This window comes from Staurois parvus, unplaced genomic scaffold (genome assembly GCF_062004578.1).
Source record: "Staurois parvus isolate SC_StPar_1 unplaced genomic scaffold, SC_StPar_1.0 ptg000196l, whole genome shotgun sequence".
NCBI lineage: Eukaryota > Metazoa > Chordata > Amphibia > Anura > Ranidae > Staurois > Staurois parvus.
In genome coordinates, this window is record NW_028317992.1 from 4,636,403 (window position 1) to 4,652,155 (window position 15,753).

Consider the following 15,753-nt stretch of genomic DNA (forward strand, 5'->3'; position numbering starts at 1 on the left):
GACACATAGGAAAACATTAGGGTGAGTTCAGGGGCTGCTGAAAAAAACACTGAACAGGTCCTAAATGTGAGTTTATCAGCTGCAGTGTACATGAGCCCTAACTATGTAGTGTGTGCTGAAGCTGCTACCCGTTGTCTCCATCATAAGCGTGTGTGAAAGAATGACTACGCAGGTGAACTAGTAGTCAGGGACAGAAAGAACTGGGAGTGTTGTCATCGGAAGTACCTGAACGAGGACTCTCATGGCAGGATCACCAGGTATTATTTAAATGCAAGCTGCATATTTAAAATGACTTTTGAAATGATATTACCATGATAAAGCTTATAGAAGATTTTATTCATTGACTTTACATCCACCGTAATGTAAGGGAACAAGAACATAGTGTTAATAGGTTGAATTTAATTATTCCAAGAATTGATCTTTTAAAAACAAGAAGATGCTTTTTATTAGTATCAGATCCTTCTCCAGGATTATACCGCTAGCACTGCTCTGGAAATCATTAGTATGTAGTCATAAAAAAATCAATTTACAAGTCAGAAAATACTGTAATATAAATCACATTATATAAAAATATTGTCCAGTTCATGATTTGAACAGCTCTCATTTATTGCTGAGGGAAACAATGGAGCGTCCACCATAGAGATACCCAGATGTCTGATTGAGTGTCAAACTCTTAGGCTCCATGTACACAGAACACTTCTGAACGATGGAAACTGACTGCTGGAAAACGTAGGTTAAAAAATGTCTGTTTAGCCACGTTTGCATACCACGTTTATGGGCGTTTAGAAGCGTTTTTAACCCCTTCCCACTGGCGCCTCCCGGCCCTTTAAGAGTTTCAGACGCTGGGAGGCGGGGCGTGGTTTAGGAAATCATGTGACCGCCGTGATGCGTCGTCACAGCGATCACATGATCAGCAAAGGTCCCGATCGAAAGAGCAGACCAGGACCTTTCCGTGAGTACCAGACATGTGTGCTGGGAGCGCGCAAGGCGTGCGCTCTCAGCACATATGTTTTTTCTTACCTGAACGCAAATGTGCGGCCACTCAGCGTCTAGGCCCAGATGCCGGGAGGCCACACATTTGTGTGCGGCCGGCATAAAGGGGTTAAAGATAACCTCAGGAGACCTTCCAAAATGCCCAGAATGCACTGAAAAACAGTAAAAAATTAACTATTTCAGACATTTTGAGAGAAATAGAGAGAGCAGAAGCAGAGAGAGCAGTATGTGTTGAGATTAGCTGTCTTTTTCTTTTTTGTCTTTCGTGGTGTTTGGATGTGTTCCAGCTCATTTCTGTGCAGAAATTATTACAGCAGTGTCTAACATATTTTGTTTCATGCGAAACCTCAAAGTATGGTGTGCCGGGTCCATTTGAGCCGGGAAAACGCTTTGCATGCATTTTTCATGATGAAAAAAGGCTCTGGACAGCATCTGGAAATGGAAGAGTTAAAAAACATTTCCAAATGCAAACGTTTATAAACGTGGTTAGCCGCATTTACAAGCGTTTGGCATTTGAAACACTGATAAAATCTACTCCTGAACGCAAGTTTGGTGCGTTAAAAAAAAAAACAACTGTAAACTCAACTGCCTGTAAACGACTCTGTGTACTTGGACACATAGGAAAACATTAGGGTGAGTTCAGGGGCTGCTGAAAAAAGCGCAGAAAAGCTCCTAAACGTGTGTTTATCAGCTGCAGTGTACATGGAGCCTAAAATGCTTAATTAATGCACATTCAATGGGTGTTTAGTATAGTGGCTGGCTGGTAGTTGGCAAGCGTTCACTAAGGGCTATGTCACACTAGCGATTCAGTTGCCAGTGACAAATCTCTAAGACTTGGATCACCTCCGGCACCATTGAGGTATTGCTCCATCATGGCTCCATCCACCAGTGGTTAAAACAATCAAATCTTCATGATCTTGAACAGCACCATACATAAAGAAGAAGTTGGTGGCAGTCTCATCACGCCACAGCTAGAAGACCTGTCACAATGAAACAGTCACCACCAAACAATATATATAGGGATGTTTAGTACATAGAGTAGGCTGTGCCATTTCTCATGTCTTCAGATATGAAATACGAGTCCATTGGCATTTTGATGCATCCTGATGATTCTTTCTGGTAAGAAGAGCCACTTTACTAAACGTCCTTCAGTCGTTAGATAAATGCGACTAGTTTGGGGCAGTTGGCTCTGTTGACTCTTATTGTGTTGACTATGGTCTACTATACTGTGTTTTAACAGCCAAGCTTTTACTTATAGCCCAGTGCTCTGCTTCACAAATACTCGGTCCTAATCTATTGAATAGGTGAATTTGATTACACCGACACAATTACACGTGGTGCTTGCAAAAAGTTCAGATCATTTCATTTTAGTGCCTTTGTGAGTCCACCTGTACAGCCAACTGAAGGCATAGGTATAGCCTTCAATCTGACCACAAGGCAGAGTGGTTTCATATACATGAACCTTGAACGATCAGTATGGAAGGCCCTCACTCCTGTGATTGCATGTAGACACCTACTGAACTGAACACTAGCAAGTTGGATATATTAGCTTCATTTTTTTTTTCAAGGTGATATGAACAATTGTGTATCACATTTTTAGGTTTCCATTTACGTTCCTCTCACATCTGTTTGACCTTTGATAGTATTGCCAGCCCACTTTTGCTTAGAATGAAAATCCCAACTAAAACATAAGTTGATGGGAGATCACAGCACATTACAAGTGAATTATAAGGGGATATTTCATGCTACCCGCCATTACTTCTACAGTATGTGTGCATTTTGCAACTGCTGTTGACCAGGAGCTGAAAGTGGAGCTTTGAAGGCACATCGGACAAAAGCTGTATGACAGCAGTAGTGTTCATCTAAGTGAAACATGCCAAAAAGAAAAATCGCAACTTGCACTAAGTGTTGGGTTTATGTAGTCATCCAGCAGTCCTCATGGATAATATTAAACATCTACTCTGCTTTCAATCAGTATATGAGTTGAGAACACAAAATTACATTTTGTCCAGCATCATTCAGTTTATTCATCAAATATGGCAGATTCAGTAGGAAATCTTGGACTTTTCCTCAAGTGGATACTTGGCATCATGTCTTAAGAAAGGTTGACCACCAATATAGTACATAAAGGCAGATGAAGAGGAACACTTGAGGAATCTTTTGGTAAGACATCAGTCCAAAATATATTGTTTCCAAAATTTTACAAGACCAGTGTGGGTTAAAAAGATGGTTTTATGTCATTCCAGTTATTTCTTAAATCTGGAGAAGAAGCTTTTCTTCTTATTGATGTTCTCCAAAACATCCTCCACAGTGAAAAGACAAAAATTGATCTCCTCATAAGCATTCTCGGTCCCACTCTCAAATAAGATGGCAAAGGTATTGGCCTCATGGCACCTGGCAAGATCAGAATAAGCTGCTGGGCCATCGTGAATCACCCATGGCTTGGACCAAGCTTCTGATGTCAGAGGAGATTTATTTAAGAAGATGCCAAGCTCTCTGCGGTCTTTCTTAGCAGGGTGAGAATATAGAAGCCAGTAACTGCCTTCCTCATCTGGTTGGTCAATCCCTGGGAAGCTTACAATGCTCCCGGAGCATCCTCCATCCCCGGTGTCTTTCAGCTTTCGACTTTTGTCAGTCATTTTGAATTCACCACCAGCGTTCAGTGTCAGTGCCTCCACCCTGTACTTGGATGGGGTTTTAGCATTGCAGTAGAGCATCTTCTGTTTACCTTCGCAGACTATTTCTGCAATCTGACATTCGGCACACTCAAACCTGCTGATTCTTTCTGATACATTCCACCTGCTGCCCCCATCCTTACTGTAGAGGTAAAACGAGTGGGATTTTGTGCAACAGTACTGAATACACCAGCATTTTGCGACGTAGACGTAAGCAGGGACTACCATTATTCCAGAATCTGTCTGGATACCGTGGCCAGGAGACAAGAAGAAGGTGGCCATGTTGTCAATGCCATTCAACACCTCTGTTATATTGGTCACTAAGCTCCATGTCTTCCCGCAGTCCTTACTGGTGGCGTAGCAGAGTTTGCTGGAGTTTCCCCACTTCTTCATGCGTTTCTCGGTTACCCCACTGGGTATGGAGTTAAAGAATAAGAACAGAACTTGGTTTGTCTCATTATAGACAGGACAAGGGTTCATCATGCGGTGATTCTTTGGGCAGAGATCATGCAGAGTTTGGGTACCTTCCCACTAGAAAGAAGAAATATAAGACAATGTAATTATACTTTTCAAAGAAGCCCCATAGTGATTGCGGCAGTAGCTTCAATCAGTACTTTCTGTGTATACAAGACTTCATCAACACTGCTCCAAGCCCTCATTGAGTTACATTCAAAGGTGTTGAACCCTATCTCTGCTCCTCGATAATGCAACTCATGCTCAATGCCACCACACGTGGATATCCATAAATCCACTTTATAAAAAGATGATCAAGTGACACCACCTCCAGCTTCTATAACTAATACTGAGTAACTGGGAGGGTTCAGTTTAATCACAAGTGAGGGAAATCAGATCATGCTACCTGATATATATATATATATATATCAGCTAGCATGATCTGATGTGTAATTGTAAATGGAGACGTGTTTAGAATTTTTTACTCACTTGTGTTTAAACTGAACCCTCCCAGTGACTCAGCATCGGTTATAGAAGCTGGAATATATAGAAGTATATATATATATACACGAGGTGGTATGAAAAAGTTTCAAGACTAGTTTTGTAACACGCCAATAGATGGCAGCACAAGGCTGAACGCGCAGTCACAGGGACTACCGACCTTCACAAGTCACTGTGCCAGAAGACATCGTCCTGTGTAAATCGGGAGCTGTGCAACTGACGCTATTCTGACCACGTGCATTACCACGTCTGCTATTTTATCATGGAACAAAGAGCAAATGTGAAACTGGGCAAATCTGCCACAGACATTTAACATGTTTCGGCAGGTTTACAGCGATGCTGCAATGAGTCGTTCAAGGTGTTTTGAGTGGCACGCACATATCAAGAGTGAAAGAACATCACTGGAAGACGATGAGAGATCAGGAAGACCTTCAATGAGCACAACCCCTGAAAATGCCCTCTTCCCAAAGATGAAGATCCAGCTCACAGGTGACTGTTTTGACAACATTGTGGAGATCCAGCGACTTGCCCAGTTTCACGCAGAATTTCACATTTTCTTTGTTCTTACTTGCTGTCCATGATGAAATAGCAGACGCAGTAACACACTTGGTCAGAATAGCACCAGTTGCACAGCTTCCGATGTACACAGGACTATGTCTTTTGGCACACTGACTTGTGAAGGTCGGTGCTCCCTGTGACTGTGCATGCAGCCTTGTGCTACCATTTCTTGGCGTATTACAAAAGTAGCCTTGAAACTTTTCCATACCACCTTGTGTATCTGTGTATATATATAAAATTTCAGACCCATACCAAAGGGTTATTCATATTGCAGTTCCCAACAGTTCATCTTTTGAGACAAAATCACTCCTGTCCCTGCTACTCCTCAAATTGTACTTCTTTTGGTCTGTATAATTAACAAAAGTGTTATACTACACAAGGAGTCTCCAAACTTTCTAAACAAAGTGCCAGTTTACTATCCTTCAGACTTTAGGGGGGATGGATGTTGGCCATTGGTACCATCATTGGTAGTGGGAGAAATTGTACCTCATCGTTGGTATCAGTAGGAGGAATAATGCCCAATCATCGGTGTCAGTGGCAGGAATAATGCCTGATTGTTGTTGTCAGTAGAACGTATAGTGCCCCATCGTTGGTGTAAGTGAGAGAAATAGTTCCCCATCGTTTGTGTCAGTGAGAGAAATAATGCCCCATTGTTGGTGTCAGTGGGAGAAATAGTGTTCAATCGTTGGAGTCAGTGGGAGGAATAGTGCCCTATCATTGGTATCAGTGGGAGGAATAGTGCCCCATCATTGGTATCAGTGGGAGGAATAGTGCCCCATCATTGGTATCAGTGGGAGGAATAGTGCCCCATCGTTGGTATCAGTAGGAGGAGTATTGCCCCATCGTTGGTGTCAGTGGGAGGAATAGTGCCCCATCGTTGGTGTCAGTGGGAGGAATAGTGCCCCATCGTTGGTATCAGTGGGAGGAGTTTTGCCCCATCGTTGGTGTCAGAGGGAGGAATAGTGCCCCATCGTTGGTGTCAGTGGGAGGAATAGTGTCTCGTATCAGTGAGAGGGACAGTGCCCCAGGGGCTGGATAAAGGCAAGCAAAGGGCCACAGTTTGGAGACCAATGTACTACACTAAACTTTCTAAAAAAGATTACATTTGATAAGTTACAAAGTCTGTATAAAACCCATGAGAGGTGAAAAAAGCATTTGTGGGTTTCACGTTATTTTTGTGTATTAATCTTTCATGGTTTGGGTAACTGGTGGTGCTGAAGAAGTGTGTCCTTTACCTACACAGATTGTGCTAAAAGGAGTCCCACTTTCAGAAAGTTGGCAGTTGTGGTCACCTGACTGAACAGGCTGTGTACATAAGTGGAGAGGCTGCTGCATGGAGCTACATTGTATATAATGGCTAGTTTACCGTCAAAAGCTGTTGCCAAAACCTTTGGAAAGTGATGTCTGCATACTCTCTCTAAAACCCAATTTCTGTGGACCTACCATCACATAGCCTATCTTGTTGGACCTACCGTCACATATCCCGTCTTGGACTTACCATCACATATCCCGTCTTGGACCTACCGTCACATGACCCATCTTGTTAAACCTACCGTCACATATCCAGTCTTGTTGGACCTACCGTCACATATCCCATCTTGTTGGACCTACCTTCACATATCCCGTCTTGTTGGACCTACCGTCACATATCCCGTCTTGGACCTACCATCACATATCCCGTCTTGGACCTACCGTCACATAACCCATCTTGTTGGACCTACCGTCACATATCCCGTCTTGTTGGACCTACCATCACATATCCCATCTTGTTGGACCTACTGTCACATATCCCGTCTTGGACCTACCATCACATATCCCGTCTTGGACCTACCGTCACATAACCCATCTTGTTGGACCTACCGTCACATATCCCGTCTTGTTGGACCTACCATCACATATCCCATCTTGTTGGACCTACCGTCACATATCCCGTCTTGTTGGACCTATCATCACATATCCCGTCTTGGACCTACCATCACATATCCCGTCTTGGACCTACCGTCACATAACCCATCTTGTTGGGCCTACCGTCACATATCCCGTCTTGTTGGACCTACCATCACATATCCCATCTTGTTGGACCTACCGTCACATATCCCGTCTTGTTGGACCTACCATCACATACCCCGTCTTGGACCTACCATCACATATCCCGTCTTGGACCTACCGTCACATAACCCATCTTGTTGGACCTACCGTCACATATCCCGTCTTGTTGGACCTACCGTCACATATCCCATCTTGTTGGACCTTTCGTCACATATCCCGTCTTGGACCTACCGTCACATATCCCGTCTTGTTGGACCTACCTTCACAAATCCCGTCTTGTTGGACCTACCGTCACATATCCCGTCTTGTTGGACCTACCGTCACATATCCCGTCTTGTTGGACCTACCGTCACAAATCCTGTCTTGTTGGACCTACAGTCACATATCCCGTCTTGTTGGACCTACCGTCACATATCCCCTCTTGTTGGACCTACCGTCACATATCCCGTTTTGTAGATTCCTCTTCTCATCACCAGGAAATCGGCCATGGCTTCGTCCTCACCCTTGCGTTTCTCAGCAAAGGCCAAAAATGTGTTCTCTTCTTTGATGTAGATGAGAGATGGAGTCCGAAAGACAGCGCCATTGGCCTCCTTCTTGAATAGTGTTGTTCTTTCTGGCTGTGTGGCCTTCATGATGGCATCTGCCCTTCTGAAGGAAAACAAAGGTAAGAATCCCATCAGACAAATCAGTTTATATGTCCTAAAATGCACATTATTTGTTGAAGAAGAAAGAACAATGCTCGTTAGGTGGCCTATATACATTGCAAGTGTTCTATCAAAATGTATTGCAGGTCCGCACCTGTTTTCAATATGTAGATACTGGGACAGCTCATTGCCAAAGTCTCTTTAATGTGTATGTACATCCTAACTATGAACCTCTCTTATGTGCTCCCCTATGAGATACCACTGTTTGATAACTGCCAAAAAACACCAGGTGAATGTGCCAGAAATCCTGAGAGCTGATTATTTCCTGTGCAAAAAGGAGGGGTTCTGGAGATGAAGAGGGGTCCGTGTTCTATGTAATCCATTAGAAATGAAGTAGGCAGGGCTGATACTAATTGTGTCAGAGGGAAGTAGAAGCTCACTATATTTCTGGAACATCTGTTACTACGTCAGGGGAAAGAAAGCACATGTGAGCGGTCTGAATCAGGGAAAGAGCTTGTGATAGTTAAAGTGAACAGTAACAGCTGGGAGTCTCTTAGCAACTTCCTAGCAACAAGGCAGGACAGGGGAGCGCAATCTCTGGGAGTTTTTAAGGCAGGCGTTATGAAGTATGTAAATGGCCTACACCTATAGCAGAGGTATCATTCAACTTTGGTCAGAGCTGCACAATTTGTTTGTACAGCTTGTTTGTTTGTACACTTTGTTTGTTTGAACACTTTGTTTGTACAGTTATTACAGTTTGTTTGTACAGTTTGTACAGTTTGTTTGTTCAGTTTGTTTGTACAGTTTGTTTGTTTGTACACTTTGTACAGTTTGTTTGTACAGTTTGTTTGTACAGTTTGTTTGTTTGTACAGTTTGTTTGTACAGTTTGTACAGTTTGTTTGTACACTTTGTACAGTTTGTTTGTACAGTTTGTTTGTTTGTACAGTTTGTTTGTACACTTTGTACAGTTTGTATAGTTTGTTTGTTTGTACAGTTTGTTTGTTTGTATAGTTTGTACAGTTTGTACATTTTAAGCAATAATCAATGCATCAAAGGTATAGATGAGAATTATATAAAATACATAAAGTGACTTGTGACAAGGTGCCAACATATAAAGTGACTTCAGTGATATCATGTATTCCATCACTGTAGAAGTGACTCGCGGTGGACAATAATGATGGAATAGATAGTCCAAATGTGAATATAAGAGATCGGGATATCTCCAGCAATAGGTGCTCTGTTCAAACCAGATAGCTCAGGTGAACGGCCTCCAGCTGATGTTCTGCAGCTCTCTGCAGGATTTCAAGAGATATCACATTGCCAGCTGAGGAGAGCAGTGAGGGGAATACCTGACCAGACCAGATTTATAACGGGAGCCTGGAGCGTGCCCTACATGAGCATTGTCTCTACATGCGCAGAATAACTGTGCATCTGGTGAGTGCACAGCCTTATCATATATACCGGTCACCTCACTATCTGGTTTGAACAGAGCACCTACTGCTGGAGATATCCCGAAAAACACTTTTTTTCAAAATGTTTGGACATTTTAATTTATATAGCAACAAAAATAAAAATCCCCGTGGTGAATAAATACCATCAAAATAAAGTTTTATCTGTCTCAAAAACATGCTAAAAAATTCATATGGGCACAGAGTTGCATGACCGCGCTATGGTCATTCAAAGTGTGATCGCGCTGAGAGCTGAAAATTGGCCTGGACAGGAAGGGGATGAAAGTGTCCGGACCTGAAGTGGTGAAAGCCTTACAGGGCTCAGGTTCATTGCTGAGTGGTCATCAATTCTTTCTGCTTGTGACCTGACCCTGTGCTCATGTGTATCCAGACCCGGCTTACCTGTCCTGTTTGTTCCTGAACCTCTGTTACTGACTCTGGCTTGAGACCTGACCCTGTGCTCATGTGTACCCAGACCCGGCTTACCTGTCCTGTTTGTTCCTGAACCTCTGTTACTGACTCTGGCTTGAGACCTGACCCTGTGCTCATGTGTACCCAGACCCGGCTTACCTGTCCTGTTTGTTCCTGAACCTCTGTTACTGACTCTGGCTTGAGACCTGACCCTGTGCTCATGTGTACCCAGACTCGGCTTACCTGTCCTGTTTGTTCCTGAACCTCTGTTACTGACTCTGGCTTGAGACCTGACCCTGTGCTCATGTGTACCCAGACCCGGCTTACCTGTCCTGTTTGTTCCTGAACCTCTGCTGATGACTCTGGCTTGAGACCTGAATCTGTGCTCATGTGTACCCAGACCCGGCTTACCTGTCCTGTTTGTTCCTGAACCTCTGCTGATGACTCTGGCTTGTGACCTGACCCTGTGCTCATGTGTACCCAGACCCGGCTTACCTGTCCTGTTTGTTCCTGAACCTCTGCTGATGACTCTGGCTTGTGACCTGACCCTGTGCTCATGTGTACCCAGACCCGGCTTACCTGTCCTGTTTGTTCCTGAACCTCTGTTACTGACTCTGGCTTGTGACCTGACCCTGTGCTCATGTGTACCCAGACCCGGCTTACCTGTCCTGTTTGTTCCTGAACCTCTGTTACTGACTTTGGCTTGTGACCTGACCCTGTGCTCATGTGTACCCAGACCCGGCTTACCTGTCCTGTTTGTTCCTGAACCTCTGTTACTGACTCTGGCTTGTGACCTGACCCTGTGCTCATGTGTACCCAGACCCGGCTTACCTATCCTATTTGTTCCTGAACCTCTGTTGATGACTCTGGCTTGTGACCTGACCTTGCTTCCAGCGTGCTATTCTAGTACATCTTCTACCCACTTGATGCTGACCTTGGCCTGGCTCCGACTCTGCTCCTGGTTCCTGACTTTGCACTCCTGTTGCCCGATTGTTGCCGACCTCTGCCCATCTAACTACACACCCTAGATCCAGTACCCGTTGGCCTGCTGCAGCTCTGCATCTGCTTCCAAGATATTCAGAACCAGATCCCCTACAGGCACCCGTGACTCTCTGTGCCCTGGTAAACCCTGTCATCATTCCCAGGGGAAACAGGACAAGAGGGGTAAGGGCAACCCTGCCCTCAGCTCGGCCTCGACCAGGTACGTGACAGCCGCTATCGGCAAGAGTCCACTATTTATATTGAAAGAACAGATCCTCCTTTGTTCTTTACTTGTAAAAGGGAAAAGTGATTTATACATTGTTCCAGAATGTTTTACAACAGTTTTATGAATACCCCAATGGGGAAGATTTACTAAAACTGGAGCACTCAGAATCTGGTGCAGCTCTGCATGGTAGCCAATCAGCTTCTAGCTTTAGCTTGTTCGATTAAGTTTTGGCAACAAAACGTGGAATCTGGTTGGTTTCTATGCAGATTTGCACCAGATTTTGCCCGTTCCAGTTTTACTAAATAACCCCCATAATGTCACGCTGGTGATTTATCCATAACAAAATTTCATTTTAGGTGGAGTGAGATTTTAAAGGTTCATTGTGAGGGCAAGATGCCAAGCAGGCGAGAAATGGAAGAGATGGAATTGTTTACGGGATGTGGCGGATAGATTAAGCTGCTTCCTCCTCTCTGTACATTCCCTGGCAGAGTTATGCCGTATGACTTCATATTTCTTCTATTATAAACCAAATAAACGTCAGGGCGCGGGAATGGAACCCTCGTGGCCTCTGTTACCTTTTATGGAGTCCTGATTATCCTGCCTGCAGCGAGCCGATAATTAGTATTAACCTACTATCCATGCGTTTTTGATGCAGAAAAACCCCCCACTGGACTGCATGTGGTGTGAACCGGCCCTAAAAGCTGGAGTCTTTAGTAGGTGAGATGAAGCTGTGTGTTGTCTAGGAAGGGACGGCATTCACAATATACTGTAGCTTCTTGGTGGTACATCATCAAAACCCGAGACTGAAAAATTCATGGAAAAAGAAGGATGGGAAGTGTGATAGTAGGAGATAACAAAGCTGAATTGTGAAATTGCGATATAAATATGTGAGAATTCATTTCACAGATCTACAAGAGTTCTGCGTCATTCAGTCCACACTTAGACTACCCCCTCGACATTCCTTCACAGGCTGCGACTCCTCCATACTTTTCCCTTGCACCGTGCATTCTTCACTGATAAAACACATGGAGTATGTATACAATCATATCTTCACGTTACACCCAGGGCTGCCTTCCTATTAGGAAACTGTAGGCACTGAGCCAGTCATGTAGAAAAAGAGGTTCCAATGGGGCCCTTCTGATGGTGCCCGCTCTCTTTTACTGCCCACATTCTATCTGTGCCAATGGGCTTTGGGTTTGTGTTGATGACATCTGAGATCGCTCACAACCCATTGACCTGCAGCTGAGCTCCTTCTGACTTGCATGTGACCTGCTTAAGAAGGATTTGAACATTTGTATAGGAATGCAAAATCTGTACAAAGTAAACATAAACCTGTCTATACAGGCCCTTAACCAGTTGCCGACCGCAGGTAGCCGAATGACGGCTGCACTACGGCCAGCCAGTTCTGGGAGGCCATCATATAACGTCCTCCCAGAGCGCGCTCTTCTGTGCGCCCCCAGGGGCACTCACCCGGCAATCTCAATGATCGCTGTGTCCTACGGACACAGCTGATCACGTGATGTGGTAAAAGACCAATCACAGCGGCATTTTACCATGTGATCAGCGTGTCCAATGACACACTGATCACCGGGGAATGCAATTGCCGGTTCTCAGATGCAGTTTCCTTGAGCTATCAGAGCAGGGATCAGTGCCCTGATGATCAGTGCCCAGCAGTGCCACCAATCAGTTCCGCCCACAAGTGCCCAGCAGTGCCACCCACCTGTGCCCACCAGTGTCACCCACCAGAGCCCATCAGTGCAGCCCAGCCATGCTGCCAGTAAGTGCCTCCCAGCAGTGCCGACTATCAGTACCCATCATCAGTGCCGACTATCAGTACCTATCATCAGTGCCGACTACTAGTACCCATCATCAGTGCCAACTATCAGTACCCATCATCAGTGCCGACTATCAGTACCCATCATCAGTGCCAGCTCATCAGTACCACCTATTAGTGCCGCCTATCAGTGCAGCCTATCAGTGCCCATCAGTGCTGCCTATCAGTGCCACCTACCAGTGCTTCCTCATCAGTGCCCATCAGTGCCACCTATCAGTGTCCATCAGTGCAGCCTATCAGTGCCCACCACTGCAGCCTCATTAGTGTATATCAGTGAAGGAGAAAAATTACTTTTTACCTTTTAATAGAAACAAAGACTTTTTTTTCTAATTCTTTGCTCTTTCCTTGTTTATAGAACAAAAAATAAAACACCCAGCGGCGATTAAATACCACCAAAATAAAGCTCTATTTGTGAGAAAAAACGATAAAAATGTAATATGGGTACAGTGTTGCATGACCACGCAATTGTCATTCAAAGTGCAACAGCGCTGAAAGCTGAAAATTGGCCTGGGCAGGAAGGGGGTAGAAGTGCCCGGTAGGCAAGTGGTAAAGGGGAAGTAAAGCCTTTTTTTTAAAGGGCAGGCTTTTTTTGTCTCTTCTATCACAGATGCTTCTATTTGTCATAGAGAAGAACAGGAAAGCTGATTAATTAGCACACTGATGTCCGACATTTAGGCTCTGCTCACACCAAGGCGTTTTTTTAGTGCTTTTTGCAGAAACGCACTACAGTCCATTTAACATGGTTTCCTATGGAACAGGGTCACATCTATGCTTTTGTGAGCTGCTGCACTTTTGAAAAAGGGTCAGGGACTTTTATAAAAGCAAAAAGCAGCGCTATTTCTACAATAGAGTTCAATGGAGAATCTGCTGGTAGTGCGTTTTTGCCGTGATTTGCATTTTTATTCTGCCCACATGTGAAAAACGTGTGTATAAAAATGCAAAATGAACTGCGGAAAACACTGCAAAACAGACTAAAAGCAAACTGCGTAGATGTGAACGGAGCCTTAAACCTTATACATACTATGAGAAAATCAGGCAAATGATCATCCAATTTTCCACGATGTAACGACAAGGGAAGAGGTGGACTGACAACTCATAGGGCCCCCGGGCAATAGGGGATCATGGGACCCCTGTGTCCTTGCCCACATTCAAAAAAAGCCTATAAAAAGGTACCAGGGGCATTTCATGGGGCCCCCTACTGACTCTGGGCCCTCGGGCAGTGCCCGAGTTCTCGAATGGTCAGTCCACCCCTGGACAAGGGTATTACCTGGTACGACAATTCTCGGCCTACATAGGTAAATGTACTTTTTTGCGCACGATTTCTATTCTCGTTGTCATCTTCTTGCAGGTCGTTCTTTGCTTACTCTATGCACATTTTTTCTATTCTTTTATTTTCGTACGATTACTGTACACATTGAGCAAAAACCCAACGTTATGTTCACGTACAATAAAAACTTTCTAGCTTGCGCCTACCTTTTTTTTCATCTGAACAGTTGGACTGTCGACAGCACTATACTAATGATCAGATAATCGACCAAACGTTCCCCGTACACAAATTTTCATGCTATTTTCTTACAGGTGTATGGGCCTTTAGGATGCAGAATTGAGATTCAAAGAACTACTTACAGGATCACAAAACAGTGACTTATCATTATATAGCTGTGTAACACTGGGACATGGCTGGTCTCATATATTGCTTTTCTACTGGTTTCCCTTAAAGCCTTTAAACACAGTTACAGTGAGAAACAGAAGTATTTGAACACCCTGCGATTTTGCAAGTTCTCCCACTTAGAAATCATGGAGGGGTCTGAAATTCACATTGTAGGTGCATTCCCACTCTGAGAGACAGAATTTAAAAAAGAAATTCAGGAAATCCCATTGTATGATTTGTAAAGAATTTATTTGTCTTGCACTGCTGAACAGAAGTATTTGAACACCTGAGAAAATCAGTGTTAATATTTGGTACAGAAGCCTTTGTTTGCAATTACAGAAGTCAGATGTTTCCTGTAGTTCTTGACCAGGTTTGCACACATTGCAACAGGGATTTTGGCCCACTCCTCCACACAGATCTCCTCTAGATCTGTCTGGTTTCAAGGCTGTCGCTGAGCAACACGGAGTTTCAGCTCCCTCCAAAGATGTTCTATTGGATTTAGGTCTGGAGACTGGCTAGGCCACTCCAGAACCTTGATATGCTTCTTACGGAACCACTCCTTGGTTATCCTGGCTGTGTGCTTCGGGTCGTTGTCATGTTGGAAGAACCAGCCACGACCCATCTTCAATGCTCTGACTGAGGGAAGGAGGTTGTTGCTCAAAATCTCACAATAAATGGCCCCATTCATCCTCTTCTTAATACAGTGCAGTCGTCCTGTCCCCTTTGCAGAAAAGCACCCCCAAAGCATGATATTACCACCCCCATGCTTCACAGTAGGGATGGTGTTCTTGGGATGCAACTCATCCTTCTTTTTCCTCCAAACACGACGAGTGAAGTTTAGACCAAAAAGTTCTACTTTGGTCTCAACTGACCACATGACTTTCTCCCATGCCTCCTCTGGATCATCCAGATGGTCATTGGCAAACTTTAGACGGGCCTGGACATGTGATGACTTGAGCAGGGGAACCTTCCGTGCAATGCATGACTTGAAACCATGATGACGTAGTGTTCTACCGACAGTGACCTTTGAAACTGTGGTCCCAGCTCTCTTCATGTCATTAACCAGCTCCTCCCTTGTAGTTCTGGGCTGATTCCTCACCTTTCTTATCATCAGTGATACCCCATTAGGTGAGATCTTGCATGGAGCCCTAGTCCGAGGGAGACTGACAGTCGTCTTTAGCCTCTTCCATTTTCTAACAATTGCTCCAACAGTTGTTCTATTTTCATCAAGCTGCTTGGCAATTGCCCCGTAGCCCTTTCCAGCCTTGTGGAGGTCCACAATTTTGCCTCTTGTGTCTTTTGACAGCTCTTTGGTTTTGCCCATGGCA

The 15,753-nt window shown here is 44.4% G+C and overlaps 1 protein-coding gene across 1 annotated transcript in view; it reads right to left on the bottom strand.

Moving 5' to 3' along the window:
• Positions 1 to 315: 315 nt before the first annotated feature.
• LOC149461639 (sialidase-3-like) overlaps positions 316 to 15,753 on the bottom strand; it is a 38,212-nt gene continuing 22,774 nt past the window's right edge. Inside the window, exons 2-3 of the mRNA XM_089678024.1 lie at positions 7,664 to 7,877; positions 316 to 4,199 (exon numbers count right to left, since the gene is read on the bottom strand). Coding sequence (XP_089534150.1) covers positions 3,240 to 4,199; positions 7,664 to 7,861 — 1,158 coding nt within the window. The 5' untranslated portion in view covers positions 7,862 to 7,877 and the 3' untranslated portion in view covers positions 316 to 3,239. The remainder of the gene's footprint in view (positions 4,200 to 7,663; positions 7,878 to 15,753) is intronic.